Genomic DNA, 23,389 nt, shown 5'->3' with positions numbered 1-23,389 from the left:
GTAATTACCTCCAAAAAATTGGCAGCTGTGTGTTTCTCGGTGTGAAGGCTTGTTTCTTCTGAATCCACAGGACAAACAGTTCATTATGGTCCAGAGATGTATCACCAGAGCAAAATCACTTTGAATCTGTCTTGTACTTGCTCGTAGTCTGGTTTGTCTGTTAGCATACAGACTCTTCAGCAAGGTCTTGTCAAAAGGTTTCGTGCACTTTGAGCATTAACTCCAAATAATACAGAGCACTTACTAGTGAAGGTAGTTTAGTTTATGTAGCTTGCCTGAACATAAGTTCCCATAGCTTTGTAGTCTGTCCGACTGGAAGATAAATTGTCAAATCTTCTCATTTGATGAGGCTGAACAGTGTTGGACTTCGAGGGAGAAAGAGCTGCTGGGTCATCTCGCCACCTTCTCGGTTCAGTGCAGTGAGTTCCCTGGAGTGGATTCTCTAGGACCGTTCAGCTAATTCAGCTGTGGGGCTTTTTGGTTTATATTTTACGTGTCAGATGGATTGTATGTGCCAGCAATAAATATTTATACTCTTGTATTCCTTTTACTCTATGTCTGTATTTTGTCTTCTGTGAAATACGTGCCAGCACTGTGGGTGCTATGAAACAACATTACTATTTGGGAGACTGTTGCGCAGCGTGTTAGATCCTGCTGTCCAGGATGTTTCTTCCCATCTGTTCCTGGCTCACATCCTCTTCTCCTCAATTTTAGTCGTTGCTTTTGGTTACCATTCATAGATTTAAATGAGATACTAAGGCAAGAGGTACAAACATGCCATGCTTGCCACTGCTCTGTCAACTTGGTGGCAGTAACAAAAAGCAATCATTACACAAATAAGCTTTCCTGTGGGGTAGTTTAGCAGCCTTTCTCTAAAGCTATTTAGGAAACAAAACAAAAAGCACATACTTTGCTCTTTCCTAAAAGGAGTAAGAGCCCAGGTGTGGGGAGGAGTCGTCCAGTAGCCTGCCACCTCTTCAGTGTTAGATTCTTGTTTTGTATCATCTCTGGAAATTCAGGTTAGGGAAGGGGGCAGGAAGCATAAATCAGAGCGGGAATGTTGTTTTCTGGTGCAAGTGACCTGTTTAAAGCCTCCTGCACTTGTCAAGCAAGAAATAAGATTTAAATAGTGGTTTGGCCCCAATGGAGTTATGGAGGGCTTTTCCTGCTCTCTGTCTTGTAACTCTGTTGCAGCTGTCACAGGTCCACCCCCCTGCTTCAGAGTGTCTTCCCTTCCCATACAAGTTGTCTTTTTCCTCTGGAAAGTAGCTGTGTGCCTCAACCCGCCTGTGTTTTCTGTCCTCCAGAGTTAATGAGCTCTATGTGGATGACCCAGACAAAGACAGTGGAGGTAAAATAGAAGTGAATCTGAACATCAGTTTGCCAAACCTACATTGTGAATGTGAGTACCCTTGTTCACTTAGCGGTTTTTCTTTGTATTTTAAATAATACTTGAAATGGGCCCAAACTGGTACAGTGGCCCTTCTTCTGTAATAGGGTGGATGGAGATCAAGTAGCTGCAGCCTTTGCCAGTACTCCATCGCTTTCTGTTCCAGGCCAGGACACCTGTTTTGTTGGGCCCTGTGTTCACTGCAGTCCCTGCTGGTGGCTGTCCTCCCTCAGTGGCTTCTTTCTAAATCTTGTAGTTTCCTTTTTTCATAGCAACCTGTTTGTGTCTGGGAGCAGGAAACTTCCCAAGTTTCCTTCATAACTGAATGCACCAGCTCGTTGCTGGCTTTTCACAAATCACCTGCCTTGTCTACCTGAAGTTTTTCTATTTGTGTAGTTGAGGTTGAGTCAGCTGACAGGATATGGGAGGTATCTTTGAGTCAAATAGGCAGTCTGAAAAGTTTGGTTGCAAAGATCTTTCTGAAGAGCTGGTGTGACAATATTCGACAAATGGTGTTACTAGCACAGTTTATCAAATAGCAAGAAAAAAAATGTGGATTTTTTGCCAGTAAAAGCAGTGCATGCTTTTCTTATGCAACCTTCCTGCTATTTCTTTTGTTCTGATTTTTTGTCTCCTCCCCTCCCACCCATGCAGTAGTTGGACTAGACATCCAAGATGAAATGGGAAGGCATGAAGTGGGTCATATTGACAACTCGATGAAGATACCTCTTAATAATGGGGATGGCTGCAGGTTTGAGGGCCATTTCAGTATCAACAAGGTGAGTAGAAATGACAGAAGGTGAGTGTGTGCTGGCTGGGGAAATGCTAGCAAGATCCAATTCTAAAGTGCTCATCAAATTCTGTGTGTCAGTGCCTCTTCTATGGAGTGTATATTCATGTCCCTAATCAGTTGGTAAAGTTAAGTCTCTTGGTGCTGCAGAACATTGGTTCTCCAAAACACGTAGTCGAGATAGCAATGCTTAACAGCAGAGAGCAGCTCTGTGTTACAGCCGGTGCTGTTTCTTTCAGTGCAGCAGCCTAATGTTTGGGGGATGTATGAACTCCCTACAAATGCCAATTGGCTTCTATGTTTACTCGTCACGACTTTTGCACCTCCAAAATGTGACTCACTGTGAAGAGGTCTTTGGCAATGTCTCTATCCAAGGGCTCTTTTGTTCCGAGAGCTGCAGAATGGCAGGAATGTTTCCTACTAGAGGGTGCCAGCATAACAGAAGCAGCTCCATGCTGAGATGTTTGGAATATGTGCACGTGGCCTCTGCGCATGCTTTGTTGGGATGTGCTGCTTCTGTCTCAAAGAATGAAAATTTAGGCCTGGAGGAGGCTCCTCTCTGGAATGGGTGTGTTCAGAATTGAATAATCTTGCTATGTAATGCTGGAGATGACTAGCTGGGGTGAGGGAGGCAGTGGTGGGGCTCACTGATGTCCTAAGAAGGGCACACCCTTTATTCACTCCTCCTCATGTACCACAGGCTACAGAATCCTTCTTCCTTCTTTTCCTCCCAGGTCATGTTAAATCGCATCTAAAAATAACAGGCAGAACCTCTTACTGATTCTGTTGCATGGAAAGGATTAGGGACTTAAAAAGAGGACATTTCTTTCCTTGACTCTAAGCCACCAAGATTACTGGCAGCTGATAGTCCACAAAACTGGGAAAGGGCTTCTGGAAAGCGACTCAGAAGAGGGTTGCTGTATGTGGCAGCGAGGAGCTCCCTTCACTGCTTGATCTGTGAAGGGCCTCTAACTGCGTTGTCTCGTATGGTGGTTGGGATGGCTGTCAGAGGCACGGACACGGCCCAGGACTTCTGGCTCTGAAAACCTGAGCCTCTCATGTATGAGCTGGAAATCTGCAGTCCCAGGCTTCTGTATGAGCTGATATCTGGAGTGGGACATGGCCAAGCTTTGAAACTTGACCGAGGGTTGCACCTGGGTGTTACTCTCAAACCTGAAGAGGGAGGACAAGGTAACAGAGAGATGATTGTGTGTGCTACTTACTGCAGAGTCTGTCACCCTGTTTACTGAGCTTGTGTATGACACAGCTTGTGTCCACACCTGAAAGTGTTCCCAGGAGTACACTGCTGTTCCTCAAGTCATTTAAATTAGCTTTCCTGAAAGCACATGGAACCGGCATGTGGCCTCCTGCAGCCTTGCTGGTGAGGTGTCTCTGCAGAGAGCACAATGGGCACCAGTTGTATAACCGTCCTCCCACTCTTGTCTTAGGCCATGTCAGATTGCTCCTCAGTGTTATGCGATTTCTCAACCTTTTCTCAATAGGAAAAAATTCTTGCACCCTCCATAGCAGTGATTGAGCTGAATCTGCTGAAAGGCTTCATGGAGTAGGGCTAGTGACCTGAAAAGTGTGTGCATGCTAGAGTAATGGCATCAGAATGACACCTGTGCTCATTTTCTGTCTTGGAACTGAGTCCTTAGGTGAAATCTGTGTTTTCTGGAAGTTTGTATTTCCCTATGATTAAAAAGGTAAGGCCAGAAAATCCTGTACTTGGCAGGGCTGTTGCCAGGGCTAGAAGCTAAAGATCTAGCTTAGTTTGTATGGGAAGCCCCATTGGTTTTGGTGGGGTTTTTTTCTCTTTTTATATAAAATTCATTCTTATGCACAGTCTTCTCAAATGTAAGGTTTCTTATGACCAGTACTACAATAAGAATATATCCATAGCTTGCTTGAGCTGTTCTGCAGCAGTGGGCCCATTTACAAATGCAAGATGTGGGAGTAAAACCTTAAGCAACCGTTTGTTGCCTGTCAGAGACATGAATCTTATTTTAATAGGATGAAAGACATAGCCTTAAGTGTTAGGATCCCTAAAAGTTGGGAGTGATCCACTCATCACCTGCTAATCAGCAGCAGTAGCAATGTGAGGGTGCCAGACTCCTGGGCTGCGGGCTGTAGCTGATCTCGACTCTTTATGCAGTATGGTGGCGTTGGTCAAGGGCAGGAAAGTATTTCAGAGCCTTTCTCTGTCATGCCAGAGGTTGTCCACTGCTAAGTAGATACAGCCTGCCAGGCTGGATGGATCCAGGCATTTCCGCTTCATATCACAGAGCCCAGCAATGCCTTGAGGGATAAAATGTGAAATCCTGTCTTCCTTGTCTTGACTAATTTTAGGTCCCTGGTAACTTTCACGTGTCCACGCACAGTGCCACTGCGCAGCCTCAGAATCCTGACATGACTCATGTCATCCACAAGCTCTCGTTTGGGGACAAGTTACAGGTGAGTTCTCTTCCCTGAAAATTCCCTGTTTCTAGGGGACTTCATGCAGTGAGAGTGACTTTAATATTAGACACTTTGGTTTCGTGGAAGGGCCATGTACAGTGTGGGGAGAACATAAGGACTGCCTGGGTAAGCAAACCCATCCTTTGTATCTGTGCAGTGTACACTCAGTCCAGAAGAGTTTGCAAACTGTTTACATGCCACCATTTCAGGAATGAGCAGTGTTCAGTCATAGAGTAACTTTACTGTTTTCATCTGAAACTGCAAGTGTTTTTGGAAAATTATATGGCTATCTTCCTGCAGGGAGTAGAAATGAGGATTCATGGCTTTGCAAAATCCTATGCGGTACTGTTTTCAGTATTAATATAGCAAACAAGTCATGACTGCCTTTGCAGAGGAGCAGTGAGTGTACTAAGGGAAGATGTGTGCTTACTACTGTGTTTACCATGGCACCAGCCACGTTCTTCTTAATTCATTTCACTGCACTTGTATAGCAGACACCTATTAGTCAAATTTGTTCTGTGAAACACAAGTTAGGCTTAGGACTGCCAGTTCCCTGCTGGGAAGAAGTTGAATGTGTGCACTTGCCCAGTGGATAGAGTTTCACCAGGTGTTGCAAGTTATGTAATAATTCATGATTTCTCAATAAGGACAGATTACAGCACTTCTTTAGCCTACTTCCAAGGAGCTAGCATCATAGGTGGGAGTTATATATGTGCACACCCAGTTTGCGACTCACCCTAAACATTGCTTACCCATAGTCTCTCTGTAATCTTCTTTCCTCAGCACAGACGTCTCATTAGTCTGCTGCTTGTACACCCACTTCCAAAACCCTTTTTCATGCTAACAAGTCTAAGCATTGCTTTGTAGTCTTCTGATTCTGCTCCCGGCTTCTTTTAGGAAATATCTTGTGTGGGAATGCTGAAATATTAGCATATAAATAAGCTTGGCTTAATGTCTGTAAAGCACACTGAGATTATGAAAAATACTAGGTGAGTGCTAATAGGGAGTTCTGCACTTTGCGTGGGAAATCAGTGCTCTGAGGCAGCGTTCCCATTGTTTTATCATGGAGTCTTTGAGTAATGGAGCTGAAGTGCGAATCAGCATGAATGAGATGAGAAGCCTGGACAGTTAGAGGCAAAGGAGCAAGTGTCTTCAGTTCTGGTGGTGAGAAACCTGTCTAGCATACATGTAGCTGGCTTCTGATTTGGAGTTCTGATTAGTATTTTCAAAGTTCAGAATAGCTGATCATCATCTTCATACACAAGAATGGAGCATGTAGGTGCTGCTGATCCTGTAGGCAAACATGAGTTCAACAGCACAAATTAAAGAAGGATATGTTCACTAAACAGGTGCTACCAAGACTCACCAAGCAGTGGAGAGAACCAGCAAGTAAGGAGAGCTTTAAATTTATCTGGATACACCTTTGAATATTTTGGGTTGTCTCCACCTGCTTTGATGTAATATGTTCTCATATTTCTTAAGGAGAGTGAGGAGCTTCTCATTTGCTTGTGTCATGTGCTGGGAGTTAGTTCTTTATAAGTTGTTACCAGCTCTGTCAGAATGATCCACTAAGGTACGTGTTGTGTTTTCCAGAAAAAAAAACAACAGTCTGTTTGAAATAGAGACTTAAACCTCCTCTGGCATTGAATGAGCTTCAGTTCTTTAAGAGTAGTTCATGCACAGTTGTGGCAGACTTTCTGTAGATTTTTCCCTCATGTAGATGAGACCAAAATTCAAACCAATGAAGGTCTTGCATGTCAGGTAACCCAGTGAAGAAAGAGATGTGGAAAGTAGGAGTTTATATGTTTTTAATCATAAAGTTATCCTGAGTACTAGATCATATTATTGAATAATCCTAGTTTTAACTGTGTGAGAGGTTTTGTCTTCCCTTGATAGTTGCAAGGTTCAAAGTTATTTTAGCCTGCTGTTGGACTCTGCCTGAGGTATATGTCCAGTTATATGTCTTGGCATGTGTTTGTAGAGGTTAAAGCCTAGGGTGTTCGAGGCCCTGGCAAGCATCTTTTTGAGGTCCACGTTGCAGGAGAATAAAGTGTTGGCACTGTTAAACTACCGCCTAACCTCCTGTGCCATTACTCCAGTTGTGCCACTACTCCAGTTTGGACTTGGTAGTGCAGGACAGTCCTGGGAACGTCTGGCTAAACAGGCTTGCTTAAGTTCTCTGTTGCAAAGCAATTTTGTTACTGTGACCAAAAGCTCACTCCTTGTTGAAGTCCCTCCAGGTACTTAACAAGGTGCAAACAGGTATGTTCCCCCGAGGAGCACACCTGTGCACTTTGTGGAGCAGAGATTAATTAGCAGTCTACGGACAGCAAGTATTGTAATGGGAGTCCAGAATATTCCATAAGGAAAATAATGGTAAACCATCAGACTGGAAGTTAGAAATGCCGCCTATGTTGCAAAGACAAGAGGGGCAGATTTATCAAAGGACCTGATGGCACAAAAACAGGCAGCTGTGGAGATGTCTGGTGGCTTTGTCTGTGTGGAAGCCCTGTAACTTGCAGCTTTGCAAACTCACTGTGTAGAAAGGTACAGAACAGACAACTTTGACATACAAACAGAAGTGTGGATGCTGGGGAGCTAAGGACAAGAATCTAAGTCCAAATATGCAGGTACCTCACAGGATAGATACAGCTGTTTGCTGAGTAACTACTCAAATATTTACTGTTAGAGTGTTAGAAGTGAGCCTTAAAGTCTCTGGCCCAGATATGCTGTAAGAGACTTACTGCTCAGCTGTATCAAGGATGGAACATAATGCTGTAGCCCAGTCCAGGGGCTTCTCTTTCTCCTTATGCTTTTTACAATGAGTAAAGGATATGTACAGTCTTCATGTGTAGTTCGGAAATGGTTGCTGTTGTGTAAAAGATCTGAAATGCTGGCAGACTGAAAGGCACTGTAGAAGGTTCAGCTGTTGCTTTTGCTCTGTGCTTGTTACTAGCACCTTGCCAGCTGAACTTGCTGGTGATTTTATCTCCCTAGAATTTCCTTTCTCAGGGGATGTGCGGATTCAGTTGCTGCTTCCTCCAAACCATCATCCACTCCGTAGCATTCAGAACAGGGAGACAGCCATTAGGATGAGACGAATACATCCACATGCTGTCAGCTGTTGAGAGGGTCTGGAAGGGAGATTGCATTGCCCTGTTAATGAGGTGAAACTGTCACGCCCATGACTAAACACTTCTTCCAAACTTCTTCCCTGTTGTCTGGCCTAAGGTTCCTTAAGGTCAGGAATTTCTAGGTTGTGGAGCTTTGTCCTTTCTGTATAGCTCACTGTACATTGCATGAATAATGCAACCTTTAAGCTACAGTGTGAGGTTTTCCACATCTAGAGAGTCACAAATTGATTATCCTGTTGGTGGACATCAGTCTCCAGACCATAGGATGTGGAAAGCATAGGATGGAAATCCTGTTATTTTGGGCAAACAGATACTTCCATGCCCGGGACCAGCTGCAGGAAGAGCTGAACGGATGGCAGTGTTGGCATGTGTCCTTCCCATCTCCAAAGGCATAGTGTGTGTGATCTGAAAGCTGGGCTAATGAGTTAAAGCTGTACAAGCCCAACTGCTCTGACATGAGCTACCTTTACAGGAGAACTCTTGAGTTTTAACCTGAATATGACTCGTTTATTTCCCTTTCTGCCTGATAAATTAATTTCACAGTTAACGATGCAAAGCTCTTAGGAAATATCTCCCAATGAAATTTCACAACTGCCCTCTTCTAGCTGCAATTCCTTTAGCTTTGGAGTGGTTTTGGAGTTTCGTCTTGTAAGACATTATGAAACCAACTTTTCTACTTGGAACCAACCTCTGTGGTGATGTTCACTGAAAGATATTTCAAGTCATCTTTTACTGGGTTGAGGCTTTGTTTTCAGGAAGGTTGAATCAGGTTGATCTCCTTGTTGCAGGATAGGATAGGGAAGCAAAGGTCAAGAGTACCAAGTCAGAGCAGAGTTTCTTCATATGCCTTTTTGCTTTCCAGGTCCATAATGTTCATGGAGCATTCAATGCCTTGGAGGGAGCAGACAAACTCAGCTCAAATCGTAAGTATTCTCGACGATTACGTGTCTTAGCCACTCTCTGCAGGAAGGAAAACAGGACCATTTGTGCAACACTGGTGTATCCAGAAGTCTTTAATCTGCCTCTTTAACCAAAATGATCCAGACATTGCTGACTGACATTTCCATTTTCTCCAGTACCATAGGGAAGTCTTGGCCCAAAAGGTCTTTTGCAGCCTTTCAGCAACCTAAACACTGTCTCCAGCTCTGTTTATGACCATTATGACTGACACAAAGTTACTGAGATTATTTTATCTGTGTACTATTCCCATAGCTTCCCTCTGCTGCTGTCACCACCACCAGAATGTTTCCTTGTTCTTGTGTTGCAAGTTAGCTCTTTAGTTTTTTTCTCCGGGAGCCAAATGTCATTGTCCTAAACTTAGCCAACGGATCCTGCAGAGAAAACATTTAGCATTCTGTTTTAGAGCTGTTTTAGCAGACAGAAAAAATGGCACAAGCCATTTAAATAATGAAAAAAAATAATTAATATTTGTTAAGTAGCTGTAGGAGAAGAAAGAAGAGAAGGAAAGAAAGATGGATGCACAAGGAATGGGACTACACAGATTGTGATGCCTCAGCTTTTTCTGTCAAAAGAAGCTTAGTGGGCTGCAGCTCTAACCTCAGCTAATTCTTGATTTAACCAGAACAGCTTTTGTGGTGCTGATAAGTCTTATCATTTATAGCTGCAAGCAGTTGGGAAGGTTCAAGCGACCCAAAATCATCTCCGTGGGTCATGGTGCTACAGATGTGTTAGAATGGTGGGCAGGTTCTGGTGTCATTGAGTACCTTACAAAGATTTGTACAAAGGACATAAATGTAGGATGTGAAATCGTCGCTTTGTCACAGAGATAAGGAGATACCTTTTCTGTGACTCACTTGTTTTAGTTGATTTCACACGTTTACTTTGAAGTGTTATGTAGGCTGTGATTCCTTTCTCTGAATGCTAACTTATACTTTCCTTTCCTTTCCTTTCCTGACTGCAGCTCTTGCATCTCACGATTACATATTGAAGATAGTCCCGACAGTGTACGAAGACATGAGCGGCAAGCAGCGATACTCATACCAATACACTGTAGCAAATAAGGTAAAGCAGGAGGCGATTCTCAGAGAAGCTCCCCATTGCAGCCCAGTGGATGCATGGAGGATCTCCACCCATCATTTCTCCTCCCTCTTGCTCCTCTGCTCTGCAACCGTGTACGTTTGTTTGTAGGGGAGCAGTAGCCTCTGCTGGGAGAAGGAGGAACTGAAACTCCTCAGAGTGGGCCTTCCTGTTGCTCCTGGTGCTGGCATTTACCAGCGTTGGGATTGTGAGGGCTTTTCAGAGCAGGTGGTAGAATTGTTTTTATTTCAGAGAAAGGCATTCTCACTCTTGACTTTCCCATACATCAGTTTAACTGACGTAGGTTTCTGTAACTCGTGTGGAAGGTGTTCACATGTGATTTGTGTCAAGATGCATCTGGATGGAAACTGCAATCCAACTGAACATACAGAACAGTTCTTATACATGGTTTTATTAGGAAACAGTCTCAATTGGGGTGGTTGTATCAGACAAATAAGCTAGCAGAGTTTTTAGCTTTTTACAAATGTTGATTTCAGATACTAAGCCACTGAACCTGCAGCAGCAAATATGTACTGATTGACTGTTTCACAGTGCCAACGTCATTATAGTGGATTTTGATAGTTACTGTAACTTAATTTTTAAAATTAACTTACATTAAATGTGAAGATATTTGTATTTTAATAATAGAATGTATTGAACTTTTTTCTTAAAAAATAACCCTATTTACTTTTTAAGGTAAAAAAACCTCTTTCAATTTAAAATTATTTCCCAGTCAGGTACTAAGTGAAAGTCCAGAATCTGTTTATAATACCTAATTACTGCTAGTTTGCCATGACTGAGAATCAATCACACACTCTCCTGGACTAGTTCTCAGATTAGTATTCCTGTCTAGTGACTTTTGGGCTTGCTTGTACAGTGTGTCCCAATGATTTGGATGTCTCCCTCTATTCAGATTACTCTGTATTTGTTCTGCTTAATGTCATAACTGTTGTTCTGATAAGACTCTTGCGACGCAAGTCCTGAAAGTAATTTGGAAAATAGACAGCAGGAGCTTTTGACACTTCTGTGAGCATGGTTGGAAATGGGGGCGTTTGGCCAAGACTGACTCATTAGGACACAATTGCTGGTGGGGAAAAGGGGAGAGGAAGGAAAAAATGAGGTCAGTTCTATCAAAACTGAAGTGCAGAGGAAGAGCACTGCCGCTGCGTTTTCTTCTCATTAAAAATAAAAATTCTCTTATTGATGCTTTAGTCCTTAACTCTCATATTGATCAGTGGGAAACAGAAATTGGAACCGATTGGAATAGTCAGGCACAGATGGACTAGTATGAAGAGATGAATGGAGTCATAAGCGTGGACAGTCTGTCTCCTCTCCCCTTTTACCTCCTAGACCTTCTGTTTCCTCACTCCCCCAGAGAGCCACTGTTCCCAGATGTGCTACAGAACTTCTGCAGTCAGAGCCCTGAAAAATACGACGACTGGGGACTTCAGGCACATTTTGCTTCTCTTGACATCCATGGGAAAAAAACCTTAAACAGAGGGAAATTTGGGATTTATTTGAGATTAATGAAGGAGATAGATGTTATTTCACTAGCTCCGCCTGAGTTCACAGAGAGTAAAATTCTCTTTTTTGTATCATGCTCATGAGTGTCCTGTTTGTCCCTTCTTCATCTTTCTGAAGTATTTGAGGTTGTCTTTGCCTCTATGTGAAGGAGAATTTAAACCAGAGGAGATTATCTGAGTTGGCAGGCATGTCGTAGGGCTGACAAAGGGAAGAGCAGCTGGGTAAAGGGGCAGCGTGTGCCATGCTGTTGGCTCTCATTAGATTGCTGAGTCCCCAGCTTGCTTTTCTTCGATTTTTCTTCAGTCTGTCAAGATAAATGTCCTGATCCTTGAACCTTGATATGTATTTCCACTGAGAGCACAGACAAAATATTGGCTCAAAAAGGTGGGACTTCTGATACTAAGTTGATGTTAGTATCTGTTCTACATTGGCATTGTGCAGTATGTCTTGTCGGGGTGTTGTCCTGTGGCTCATTGATTGCGCTGGACCTGTTACTAAAGAAGTGCATTAAAGGAGATTACCACTGGCAATCTGAAAATGTCTCTCCTGAGAAAGCTTGGAATATTTTTGAACCTTTGCCAATAATTTTCTGTATACACTTTCATTTTGGCTTTCAGCATGATTTTTAAACATGATTTAAATGTGGCTTTACGTGACTCACACTGAGTGGGCAGAGCATTCACATTGTTGGTCCCAGCGTGAAGGGGGCCTTACAGGTGGGAGCTGCTGCTTGCTATTCTGAGTGCATGGACAAGAAGGGATTTTCAGGTTCTTGCAAACTAAATTCTGTTTGTTTGATGAATATCCCAGTATGTGATTTACATACCGCCAGTACAAAAACTTAGAGACTGTTGGTATTTAAATAAGCTAGAGAAATCAATGACAGCCTTTCTGTCTACTTCTGTAACTTTGAATGAGGGTGAGAGTAAGCACCATCACCCTCTGTTCCCACCTGCATCATTATCAGACTGTAAAGAACTTATTTTCCTATTTGATAAGGATGGGGGGTAAGCAGTCATACAGGAATCAACTGTTTCCTTCTTTCAGTCTGATCATTGGTACAAAACAGTGAAGTAAGGGCCAGAGCCACAGAAGCAGTTTTATTGCAGAAACTCTGTCTGGAATGAGATTGCTCACCTTTTCTTCCATTTTTCCCCTCCTTTCTTTTCCAGGAGTATGTAGCCTACAGTCACACTGGCCGCATTATCCCAGCTATCTGGTTTCGTTACGATTTGAGTCCCATCACAGTGAAATACACAGAGAGAAGACAGCCTTTGTACAGGTTTATCACGTCGGTGAGTTACTCTAAACCTCTAATTCTCCCTTCTCCTGCCTGCCTCTCATTTCTTTTCTGAGCATTTCTTGTCCAAAAAAATTGAGTTTCTGCTCCAGAGGATTGTGACACGACTGAAATAAAGCAGAACATCACCACAGTTGTACTGAAGTGTAAGTGAGATAACTAGCGAGCCCTGTGCTCTGACAATTTGATTTAATAGATAGGTGCAAGAAAGGAAATTATCCTATTCCAGAAGTGCCAAATTCTGTCTAGGCAGGATGGCCACTATTGCAGCATGTCAGAAACTTGGAAGTAAGCTGATGTGGTATGCAGAAAAGCATGCTGCAATAACTGTCTCTCTAACGATGAGATCTAACTTGCAGAGAATGCAGGGCAGTTGTTTTACTCAATGCTGCTGCTTGACATTTACTTCTAGGTAGAAGTGGGGAAAAGCTGCATTATTAAATTCCAGAGGTGTTTTCCTGACAAGTTATGTTTTGATCTATCCAGATAATGTCCTGCAGTACTGATGTTGGCATCTATAAGAAAGCTGTACTGTCCAAACTGCTCATTAGGCAAAGAGCTATTTAAAGATCTTCCAGAACTTTAAAAAATGTGTCCTGAGGGAGCTGGCTTAAAATTCAAGCTTAAAATAAAAGTCTTCTGTGCCAGGGCAGCATGGTAGAATGTGAAGTAGTTGAGAAATTGACTGGAATGAAGACCTCAGATTTTGATTTTTAAACTGCTTGAATATTTTAATTGGAAGTAACATAAACAGTGTGACTGTTTTGCACTTAAATGATTTTGATTTTGCAGCTTCTGATAAACACCAAGTTCCCTTCACTTAACTTCAGAAATGCGTGTGATCTCTAGGATACACAAATACCAAGCGAAAGGGACTTGAGGCAAAAGCTAAATGTCGTGTTTTAAGACCTTCTTAGCACGTCTGTTTGGTTTCAAAACATAATCCTAATAAAGGTCAAACGTCAGCATTTTATGACTTGGCATCTCATACTGCCTCTACTTCTTTTCCTTAATATGCCCTCATACACATAAGTTTCTTACACATCTTGGGGGTGAGGGCATGGAGGTGTTTTTAACAGGAAGCGGTGTTTGGAAAGGATTGATAGCTGGCATTGTGTTTTGTCATGTCCGTTGCCAGCATTGATTTACTGCTAATATGCCACTGGATGCATATAAATAGCATCTTTGTGGAATCTGATACTGTGCTTCAGAGTGTACATGAGGAGTCCACAGGAGAGGCTTTCCTCACTGGTTGCCACAATGACCTTTTGGATTTGAGATGGTCCCAGCTAGAATATTGCCCCATCCTGTCTATAAAGTTAGCCAGGCGTGTGCTGGCTGTGAGACTGCTGAAGAAGAGTTTTACAATTTATTTTTTCTACTTTGGCCTTGTAAATGTCTGTAGTCTCAAGCAGCTCACTTGGGGCCATTCCAGTTTATCGTCCTCCTATGGAGACGTGTGGATGACACCGATAGCTGCAGTAGACGTCACGCAGTACGTCAGACAGGTGTGCCAGGCCCTTTTCAGATGTGCCCAACTTAGAGGCAGATCCTTGTCACAGATGCTGTACCTTGGCTGTCGGCGCGGACCATCTGGCCCTGGTAGAGGTGACCTGCTCTCGCTCTCATTTAGGGTAGCAGTGTTTTACAGTAGGCAGCCTTGGCTGTGTATGTGCTTACGCTTAAAGCTTCAAGGTGGCATTGAAAAGGTTGAAGGGGGGGAGCAGTGCTGCGGAGGATCAAAGCCCCTTTTGTCCTAGGTTTCCTTGCCCTGTTTTGATGACACAATCTGTTGCCGTGTCCTTTCCACTCCTTTAGCCCCTTCCTGTATCTCCAGCGTGGCCTTTTGCATCACAGTTGCTCTGGAGACCAGCAAGTGATAATGAGCACTGGGCCGAGGTCCAGCAGAGATTGTGCTGGGGCATCTGGAGTCGTTGCTGGATGGGGCTGGCCATGGAAAGCGTCAGCTTTTTCTGAGCAGTAGCTGCTTTTAATTTAAAAACCAAACTGCTTTAATTTAAAAGGAAGAGATCACCTGCAACTCCCTTTAGTGAGCAGATTGTTTCCTAGGGCACCCGTGTGGCTTTCAATAAATGTAAATGTATTGACATTGGAGGGAACGATACACTGTGGAGGGACGATCCTATGTGGAGTGATCAGACAAGAGGGGTGCTGGATGTTCAGCAGAGAGCCAGTATTCTGCTCCAGGAAGGTTTTTTGATGTTCTTTGTTAGTAATAAGTTTGCCTCCAAAAAAACCTTCAGTGCCGCTAAAAGCAACATTTGAGCACTACAGTGCTCTTCTGTGTTCCCAGTGCACCCACTCTAACCCACGCCTGCTCCTTGGCTTTTTGTGTTACGCAGAATTACCCTAATTTTCTGTACCATGTTTGAGGTGTTTCCTGTACAGGACAAGAGGCATTGGTTTAGCATAGATTTTACTTTACATGTCACGCCTCGAAAAGTTCAGTACTAAATAGGATTTTGTATTGCTTGTGGGTCAGTGTTGTCACTGTCCTGTGGCTTTGCCCTGGATCCTGGGGTTAACCACGGCCACCTGGCACAGTGTTAAACACAGTCGTTTTTGCCTGCTAAACTGTAGTGCTTAAATTCACGACATCTCGCCATAAAGAGAAGCCATTCATGGCCTCTTGTGGTTGAGGTTATGGAGCAAGGGGGAAAGTTTCACTGCTGAAAATTTATGAGTTCCTGTAAGTGGCCAAACTGAAAGAAGGTTTTTATCATGAGGTCAGTCTCGGGGCTGGGAGGGGAGAGCAGGCAGAAAACAAGTCAAAGTTCTGGTGAAGCATTCACAATCCAAAGAAAATAATATGATTTTTTTTCCTGATATGAGTGGACTCCTCTGCCCTGTGGGTGTGAAAAAATTTAAACTGGAAATAATGAGGGGGGGAAATGGTTGCAAGGAGAATTAATTCAGCCGTGAGACCTGTTACCGACTGGTATCACAGACTCAGTCCTGTGGCATTTTTAGAACCAAGTGGTGTTCTACAAGATGTGCTGCCGGTCAGCCAGAAATCTCTGGGTGGGATTCTGCATTTTACCTGACTTGGTATTACCTGGGGGTCCTACTGGTCCACTCTGTCCTTAGAAGTAATTTTCAGATTTTAAGACTTCCCAGACGTCCGCAGTCACGTATCTGACGCCTGCCTTTCTGTCATCTCGCTTGCCGCCTTGCCTCCTCCTACGTATCCACGTTTAACTTTAGACTTCAGCCTGCGTCCCAGCCTCTATTCTATAAACTTAACCTGTTCAGAACCCTCATGTGTACCCCACATTGCATGGTCTCTCACTGCTGCAATTATTACGCTTCTACATTTCTTTTCCTTCTTCCTTTAATGGTTGGGCCTGAGTCAAACTGTAACCTCATGGAGCCAAACGCAGATCATTTCCAGTATAAAAACTCCATTAATTATAAATAAGTGCATGATGCCTGACTTCCTTCAGTGCTGCTAAGGAGCAGTGCTCCATACGTATTAGAATGGTGATGATAAAGAAACGTGGTGGTGCGGCTTCTGTGCTGAGCTAGAGACCAACCCCGGCGCTGCCTTTTTTTGTCACAATGGAACAAGAGGGCTGTGTGCGTGCTGGGAGGAAGGCTCCGAGCGAATGCCAGGTGTGTGTGACTCATAAACACTCAGCGGTACAGAGCTGTGCAGATGAATATATATTTTTTTCTATTCCCCACCCCCTTGCACTGCTGCACTGAAATCAGATTTTCCTACCATATGATGCAAAATCTTCACGTTGGCCGGTTTTTCTGTTTGCGGTGTAACATCTCCTGTCAGCTGAGCTGCTGTGGACTGAAATAACCCAACTCCATTGCGGTCATTTTCCCTGAAAAGTCATCCTGCGTCATGCTCCGAGGGACAGCGAGGAGGGGGGCGCAGAGGCAGGAGCTGGACTTGTCCCCTAGAAATACAAACTTAGCCTCAGGCTGGTGCTCTGGTTTCTGAAGCCTTTATCTGCTGGAATGCCAACTGTCCTGCAAAAGCCATGTTTGCTGCAGCTCCTCATTTCGCCGAGCTCACTGAGTGCAAATATCCAGTTATAAATACACATGTAAATGAGTGCTTTTATTTCTTGCTGCCTTCGCTCACCATTAATGAACTGTTTGTTCTGTTGCCACTACTAACTCCCTGCCGAGCCCAACTTATGTTGCTCTTTTGTGTGTAACTCTGCCCATGGGGTGTAATGCTGTGTGGGAGAGGGGACATGGCACCATAGGTCTAGTGTGGCACCGGTTCCTTTCTGTGTCAGTTGTATTGAATTTCCCCGATACTCTGCTACATTGGCGTACTCATTTGGGGTGGTTCTCCCTCTCTTGGCTTCTCGCTCACAGCAAAATCCCCCATTTCGTAGGCAGGCCCCTCTCAGGAGATAAGCTCTGTATCTCGTCCCCTTCTCACTGACCCAGTGTCTCTTATTCTCAGAGCCACCTAATCCTGCACAATGTAAAAGACCAAATAAAAGAGCATCTCAGTTATTAAGTAAAAAATGTGGGAGTTAGGAAATGCCAGGTCCTGTGTAATTATAACTTGGCTGTTAAACATTATTGTGTATCATACTTTCCATGTGAACCCTGCCTTGTTCGGCACACGGGGTGGGTGGCACCCTGTGGACAGCGTTTTTTCCTGTCCTGTGGTGGTTGACTGCTGCCTTGTCACTAGCAGGTGCTTTGTATTAACTCAGCCCTGAGTGCAAGGCTCATGTTTGCACAAGGACTCCGAGAGAGCTATTGCCATGGTATTGAACCCTTTAAAGGTGTTTTCCTTTGCAGTTTCCCTGGGAGGCGAGTTTGGCATTGTCCCCATTTCATAGATAAGGGAATTGAAGCAATGTGTTGCAAAGTCTGTAACTGGTGCCCCCTGACTCTGAGTGCCCCGAGCCAAGGTACCTTTGGTTTGACATGTCAAGATACTTTTGTGTTTTTGTAGCACTTGAGAACTGAAGTAGGCTGTTATGCTAATCAGGAGGTTCATTTTTTTCCCTAAGTCTGTTCTTGAAAATGATTATGTATTGTTACTGATGTTCAAGTAATTCTACCCGAGGCTTCTTGCGTGGAAAACTTTGGCCCACAGAGAGTTAAGTTGGCAGTGCTTTTGTAAGCAGCCCTGTAATGGAAAGTGTTAGACAGACTTAGCTGTAGGTGTCACTGGGAGCTGGGTTTCTCTGTTAGTCACTGTCCTTCACATGCTATTTAAATGTCTTTTGCCTGTTTGCAAATGCTGTATCTCGTGAAATAGGGAAAAGACTACAAGACTGTGGTATTTATAATAGAAAATAGCAGTAGGAAGATATGAGCAACACAGAGCTTCTAGAAAGCTTTGTTAGGTGGAGTTTAGCCCAGAAAGGAACAGCATTCGTGCTGTAGGCTCCTAGGAGCTGGGATTGAAGATTGGCTCAGGCTATGATGAGTTCAGGATAGCACTAAGCTATTCCAGTGTAGGGAACAGTTTTCCTGAGAGATTGTCATGTAATTACATCCCCAGTAGTGTTACCCAGTTCTTACTGTGCTTCCAGAATACCCTAGCAGTAGGCAATAATCTCCTTCCCCCCTGTTTCAAGCTGTGTAAAGGTTTCCCTCATCACTGACAGACCTGTTTCTTCTCTCTCTGCATTTCAGATATGTGCCATCATTGGAGGAACATTTACTGTAGCTGGGATCCTTGACTCCTGCATTTTCACAGCATCAGAGGCCTGGAAGAAGATCCAGCTGGGGAAAATGCAGTAGTGGTGAAACCCTACCCTAGTCTACAAGGACAGGAGCAAAGATTGAGAAATCTACCACTACCTGTTTTTGTCTTTATTTTCTATTTGATTGAATCAGTTTTTCTCTTAATCAGGCTGTTCAGTGAAGATGTCTTCAACAAATCAAAGAAATCTCCATGCATTTCAGAGCTCTGAGAGTGAAAAATCAATGGAATCAGGGTGTGGATTTCCATTCTCTCCCTGCCTGGAAAGAGAGGTTGAAATGCCACATATGAAATACACTGTAAGGGTAACAGTCTGTTCTCTGGGAGGTTCCTCTGGCAATGCACAAACTAGGCAGTGGATTGCAAAGGGTTGAGCTGTCTTGTGGCACTTTTTGGAATTCTGTTGGATTTGCATGTTTAGACAATCGACTTTTGTATAAGGCAAAACTATATATTAGGAAGAAATTCCACCTGTGGTGCCAAAAACGTGATGTATCTGTTGGTGAGGAATGCAAAGTGTGAGTCCCCATAGCAAATTTTAGAGACAGTGGGCAGAATTAACATCAAGAAATGTTTTGTGCTTTTAGTGAAAGCTCTCTTGTTCAGATAGGACCTTTCTAATGAAATGAGCAAACAAGAAAAGGAAGCCTTTCCCCAGCTACCTTTTCCTGGGTACTCTTGTGATCCAGGCAGAGGAGGGCCTTTCTTGTACTCTGGATGTAAAAGTGGTTCATTTCTTCCCAGAAACTGAATATCCAGTCTTGTGTTTACAGGTGGCATGAAGTAAAAACCAAACTGAGCAACACAGTTTTATGTGGCCTTTGCTTTGAAAGGGAATAGTTGTCTTTACAGCATTAGCTTTTATTCTTTCTTAGGTTTTTTTAAACGCAGACCACCCAACAGTCTGGATTCTGCACTTCTGCTTTGTTATTATTGTTGTTGTTATTTTGAGAAGGGGTTGTATACTCTATGTGTTCAGAAAAATGGTGCAGTCTTCTGGGTGGATGAGCACAGCTTACTGTCTTGCTTTTTTTTAAACGCAGACCACCCAACAGTCTGGATTCTGCACTTCTGCTCTGTTATTATTGTTGTTGTTGTTATTTTGAGAAGGGGTTGTATGCTCTATGTGTTCAGAAAAATGGTGCAGTCTTTTGGGTGGATGAGCACAGCTTACTGTCTTGCTTTGTGTGTGTATATTGAATACACCTGTCAAACACGGGAAGTCTGTCTTTTTGGGTTTTAAGGTGCCTCCCTGTTCCTTTGAAATTCAGTCAGGTGTCTTTTGTGAGCCCTGGACCAGCCCTGTTCACCCACAGGTACAGCAGTAGCAGGGCAGGCATTCCCACAAGCTGGGCCCTGCTGGTAGCTCTTTTGTTTTACTCCTTAAAATGGTACCTGAGCTTCCGTGCCCGTTCATTCAAGCCTTGTCTTCTGGGGCCTCCAAAAAATGGAGGCATGAGGGGGAAACTACTGCCAGGTGTGGCTTGCATGTAATAGTAGACATGAGTTTGCCTAAAATTAGACCAGTACCCACCAGCTCATTTTCCATAACCTCCTAAATGTTCCTTGAGTAGTAACAGTCTGCATGCTTTGTAAATGTCTGAGCTGAGCATACACAAAATTAAATCTTCCAGGATGGATAAAAATCATAAAATAAAATTCTTTATCTCAATCAGTGCTGTAAATTCGAAGACGGGTGCAGGATTTCTCTTGGATAATATCTACTGCCCACTGCCCTTTCCTGCAGGCAAAAGTATCCAAACGTTATGCTGTAATAATATGAATCTTTGAGTATTCAGTGTTAATGTCAGAGTCAGATGCATTTCAAAAGTATTCCTAATACATGTCTGTTGAAATTGTCTCATTGCTTTGGAAGTAGGAAAGATAGCCAGTTTTCTCCACGCACCAAAAAGAAGAAGGCAGCCACCATCCCCCTGCCATCCTCTGCCCTGTAGTGACTTCGGAAAAATTACAGCGTTGGAATTTCTTCCCTGTTCTTACTATGGACCGATTGCTATTACTTTAGGTGTAAACTGGATTGTGTAACTTCCTGTATCTGTTAATGTATGGATAGATTTTATACATTTTTTTCCATTTACAAAAATCAACTTGAAAATGAGATGCTTGTCTTCATTTCGGTGCGTGCGTCCGTGTGCCCGTGAGCGGTACCCACTGGATGGCGGCGGCTGCCGGGAGCTGGAATTTTCCATAGCAATTGCTTCTCTTGCTGGCTGAAGGATTTCCTCTAATCCACTGTGACCAGCTGAAGCTTACAGCAAAAATGTCCTAGTTTTTCCTCTTGAATTTGTTGAGTCTTAGCTCACAGCTTGTGAACCCGGTGGATTACAAGGATGTGATTTTTGATATCGTAGCAGTGCATCACTCTCTGGAGCTGTGCAAGAGAACGTCTTTGTAGCACGGTGCATTGTACTGTTAGTTTTCCAAAATCTCTCCCTAGTACAATTTCTTCAACACGAGCAAGCAAAGCCGGTTGCAGATTCCTTGTGTCCCCTGGCGTGTTATTTCTGCCCTTCTCCCCATCCTCTGAATTAAACGCTGCCTTCTGTGCAGTCCAGGCCAGTTCTCTAAACCAGACCAGCGAAATTGTTTGGCTTTTTTTGGAAATAACAGATGCATACTTGAGCATGCCTGCTTTCTCTGCCAAAACGTCCACTGCAATGACCTAATAAATCACTTTTTTTTGCTAGATATGGAAACCAAACTGTACTTAAGTTCTGGCAATGCTGCTGAAGAAACAGTCTGCATCTTAGTTCTCCAAGCAGGTCCAAGCCTTTGAATGCTTCCAAGGCAAGGCCACCTGCTGGGTCTGCTGTGTGCTGTGGGGAGCTCGTCCTGCAGATGTGGCTGGCATCACGTAATGATGCTGCATCGTGTGTTTACAGAAGAATCTGCTCTTCATCTCTCCAAATGTGAAAGCGAGGTGGTTACTGGTGTAGCAGTCCTGCCTCGTGCATCCATATCTTACTAGATTTCACTTTTATTATCAAGCACTTCCTAGAGACAAAATGAGGTTAGTTATGCTTGTAAACATCACTGCAAACAAAAATCATGTCAAGCCACAGTGGAAGGAAAACCATCAATCATAAGTGTGCATCCCTGTTCTTGACTTTGCTCTTTCAAGTCAGTATTTTGACAGAAGTATGTGTGGTTTTCCAAGACAGACATCCCTGTAGGAAGTAAAATATTTGTATATATTCCAGTTTAAAGAAGTCCCTCTAAAGCTAACCTCCATCGTACGGTGAGAGTTTGTGGCGTAGGATGCTTTGCAATGGTGGAGGTAGAATTTTTAGCTCTAGGGAAAGCTGTGCTTGGGTATATTCTAGGCAGTAGGTGGACTGCTGAATATTATTTTTTAAGGAAAAAAATGGAAATGGGGTAAGAAACAATTGGAATATAAGTGTTTGTGAAAGTCTGATTTATCGAATACTTGCATTCAACTGCTGCTCTGTGAAAAGTGAAATCTGCAGTGTAGATGGCAATGTCTGTAGTTAGTTTCTGAATGTTTCTCATTTAAAGTTGTTTTTTTAAAGTTGTGTACACAGACTGGGCTGAAAACGACTGTGCTGATTCTGCTTTAGAATACTCGTTTGGACTTTCGGATGAAATGTGTCAGTGAGGTGTTTCTCAGTAGTCCTTGGAAGAAGGGAGAGAGGGGCAGGGGAGGGACGACGTAGTCCTGTGGTGTGTCATGGTGATGTTTAGAGCACAAGTCTTTCGCATTTTTACAGTGGAGATTATTAAGGAGTTCTGGCATTTCTCTTTTAATTTGCAACCTAATGTTAATAAAAGATTAGCCTTTTTAGCTCTATAATTAAAAATAAAACTCTCATGTGTTTTGATTGGCTTCTTATTGCACTACTGTTGCAAAAGCAATCTCAAAGGGCTTTTTTCTTTTGTTTTTAATTATTATTTCAGTGAACTAAGCGTTATCACACAATGAAATCACTAAGCCAGGTCACTGCATAGAAAGTTGACACGAGGCTCTTTTGTAATCGGCACTGAGTCATGTCTGGACGTTCAGTGCTTGGTTTTGAACAGCACCAAGTGTCCTAACCCCACTTTTTTAACATGAGAGGTGAGTGGACTGTGCTTGGACCTTGCTTGGGTTTGGCTTTAGTCACTGTGCCACTTGGTATATAACATAACCCGGGTTTTGTTCTCCACATCCTTTAATTTCCTTTTAGCCTTGCTTCACTAAGTATTTAGAAATAAGTGTCTGAGGCAATTATTAAAGATTAAATAGTAAAGGGTTATAGCAGAGTGAATGTAGGCACTATAGGTCTGCACCATATTACGAAACCAATTCCTTTTAAGTTCTGGTATTGCTTACGCTGGTGTTTGCTGTACACCATCACCACAGAGCAAGAGATCGTGCCTGCTTCCAACACACCTCAAGTCCAGACTGGAATTCGGATTTCCAGAAGTGACAGGATGGTGCTGAAGGTTCCTTACCCTGGGTAAAGGATGAGTAAATGCACTGAGAAAGGTGTTTGTCCACCTCTCAGCCTCCTGCAGCCCAGCACTGCAGAAACTTTTCCAGCCTATCTTTATAAACCAAAACCTAATCATGTGTCTGTGCTGCTTCTTACCTCATGCATTGGTTCATTTCTACCAACAACATGATCTGTCATAAATAATTTTCCTTGAGAACAAATTATTCAGTGTCCTGAAAAAATGCAATAGCACCAACTCTGCCTGAAACGCAAGCAGTGTGTGTAGGTACATTCATTTATGGCAGTGGTGCTGAAGGTGTCAGTACCCGTGGACACAGGGGCTGGGCTGAGGAATATGACAATCCCTCAGGAAAGCCCCAGGAAGCTGGGCTGGGTACCGGGGGATGATGCCCGGTTGGGTACCAGGCTCCCGCCCCGCACCGGTGGCCGCCGACCGCCAGGGGGCGCAGGTCGCACCTGCTCCGCGCGCAGCATCCCGCGAGATCCCGGCGGCCGCTTGCGGAAGCGGAAGCGCGTCGCCTTCCTCTTTCCGGGCGACTGTCGCGGCGGCAACAGCGGGGTAAGGGTTC

General features: G+C 43.6%; 1 protein-coding gene across 1 annotated transcript in view; it reads left to right on the top strand.

Annotated features, from left to right (window-relative positions):
• Positions 1-19,222, top strand: part of ERGIC1 (endoplasmic reticulum-golgi intermediate compartment (ERGIC) 1) — a 35,177-nt gene extending 15,955 nt beyond the window's left edge. The window contains exons 4-10 of the mRNA XM_010189566.1: positions 1,308-1,402; positions 2,045-2,169; positions 4,530-4,634; positions 8,634-8,694; positions 9,693-9,793; positions 12,505-12,627; positions 18,276-19,222. Coding sequence (XP_010187868.1) covers positions 1,308-1,402; positions 2,045-2,169; positions 4,530-4,634; positions 8,634-8,694; positions 9,693-9,793; positions 12,505-12,627; positions 18,276-18,383 — 718 coding nt within the window. The 3' untranslated portion in view covers positions 18,384-19,222. The remainder of the gene's footprint in view (positions 1-1,307; positions 1,403-2,044; positions 2,170-4,529; positions 4,635-8,633; positions 8,695-9,692; positions 9,794-12,504; positions 12,628-18,275) is intronic.
• Positions 19,223-23,389: the final 4,167 nt, after the last annotated feature.

This window comes from Mesitornis unicolor, unplaced genomic scaffold (assembly GCF_000695765.1).
Source record: "Mesitornis unicolor isolate BGI_N332 unplaced genomic scaffold, ASM69576v1 scaffold12848, whole genome shotgun sequence".
Lineage (NCBI taxonomy): Eukaryota > Metazoa > Chordata > Aves > Mesitornithiformes > Mesitornithidae > Mesitornis > Mesitornis unicolor.
This window is presented reverse-complemented; position numbering and strand designations above follow the sequence as displayed.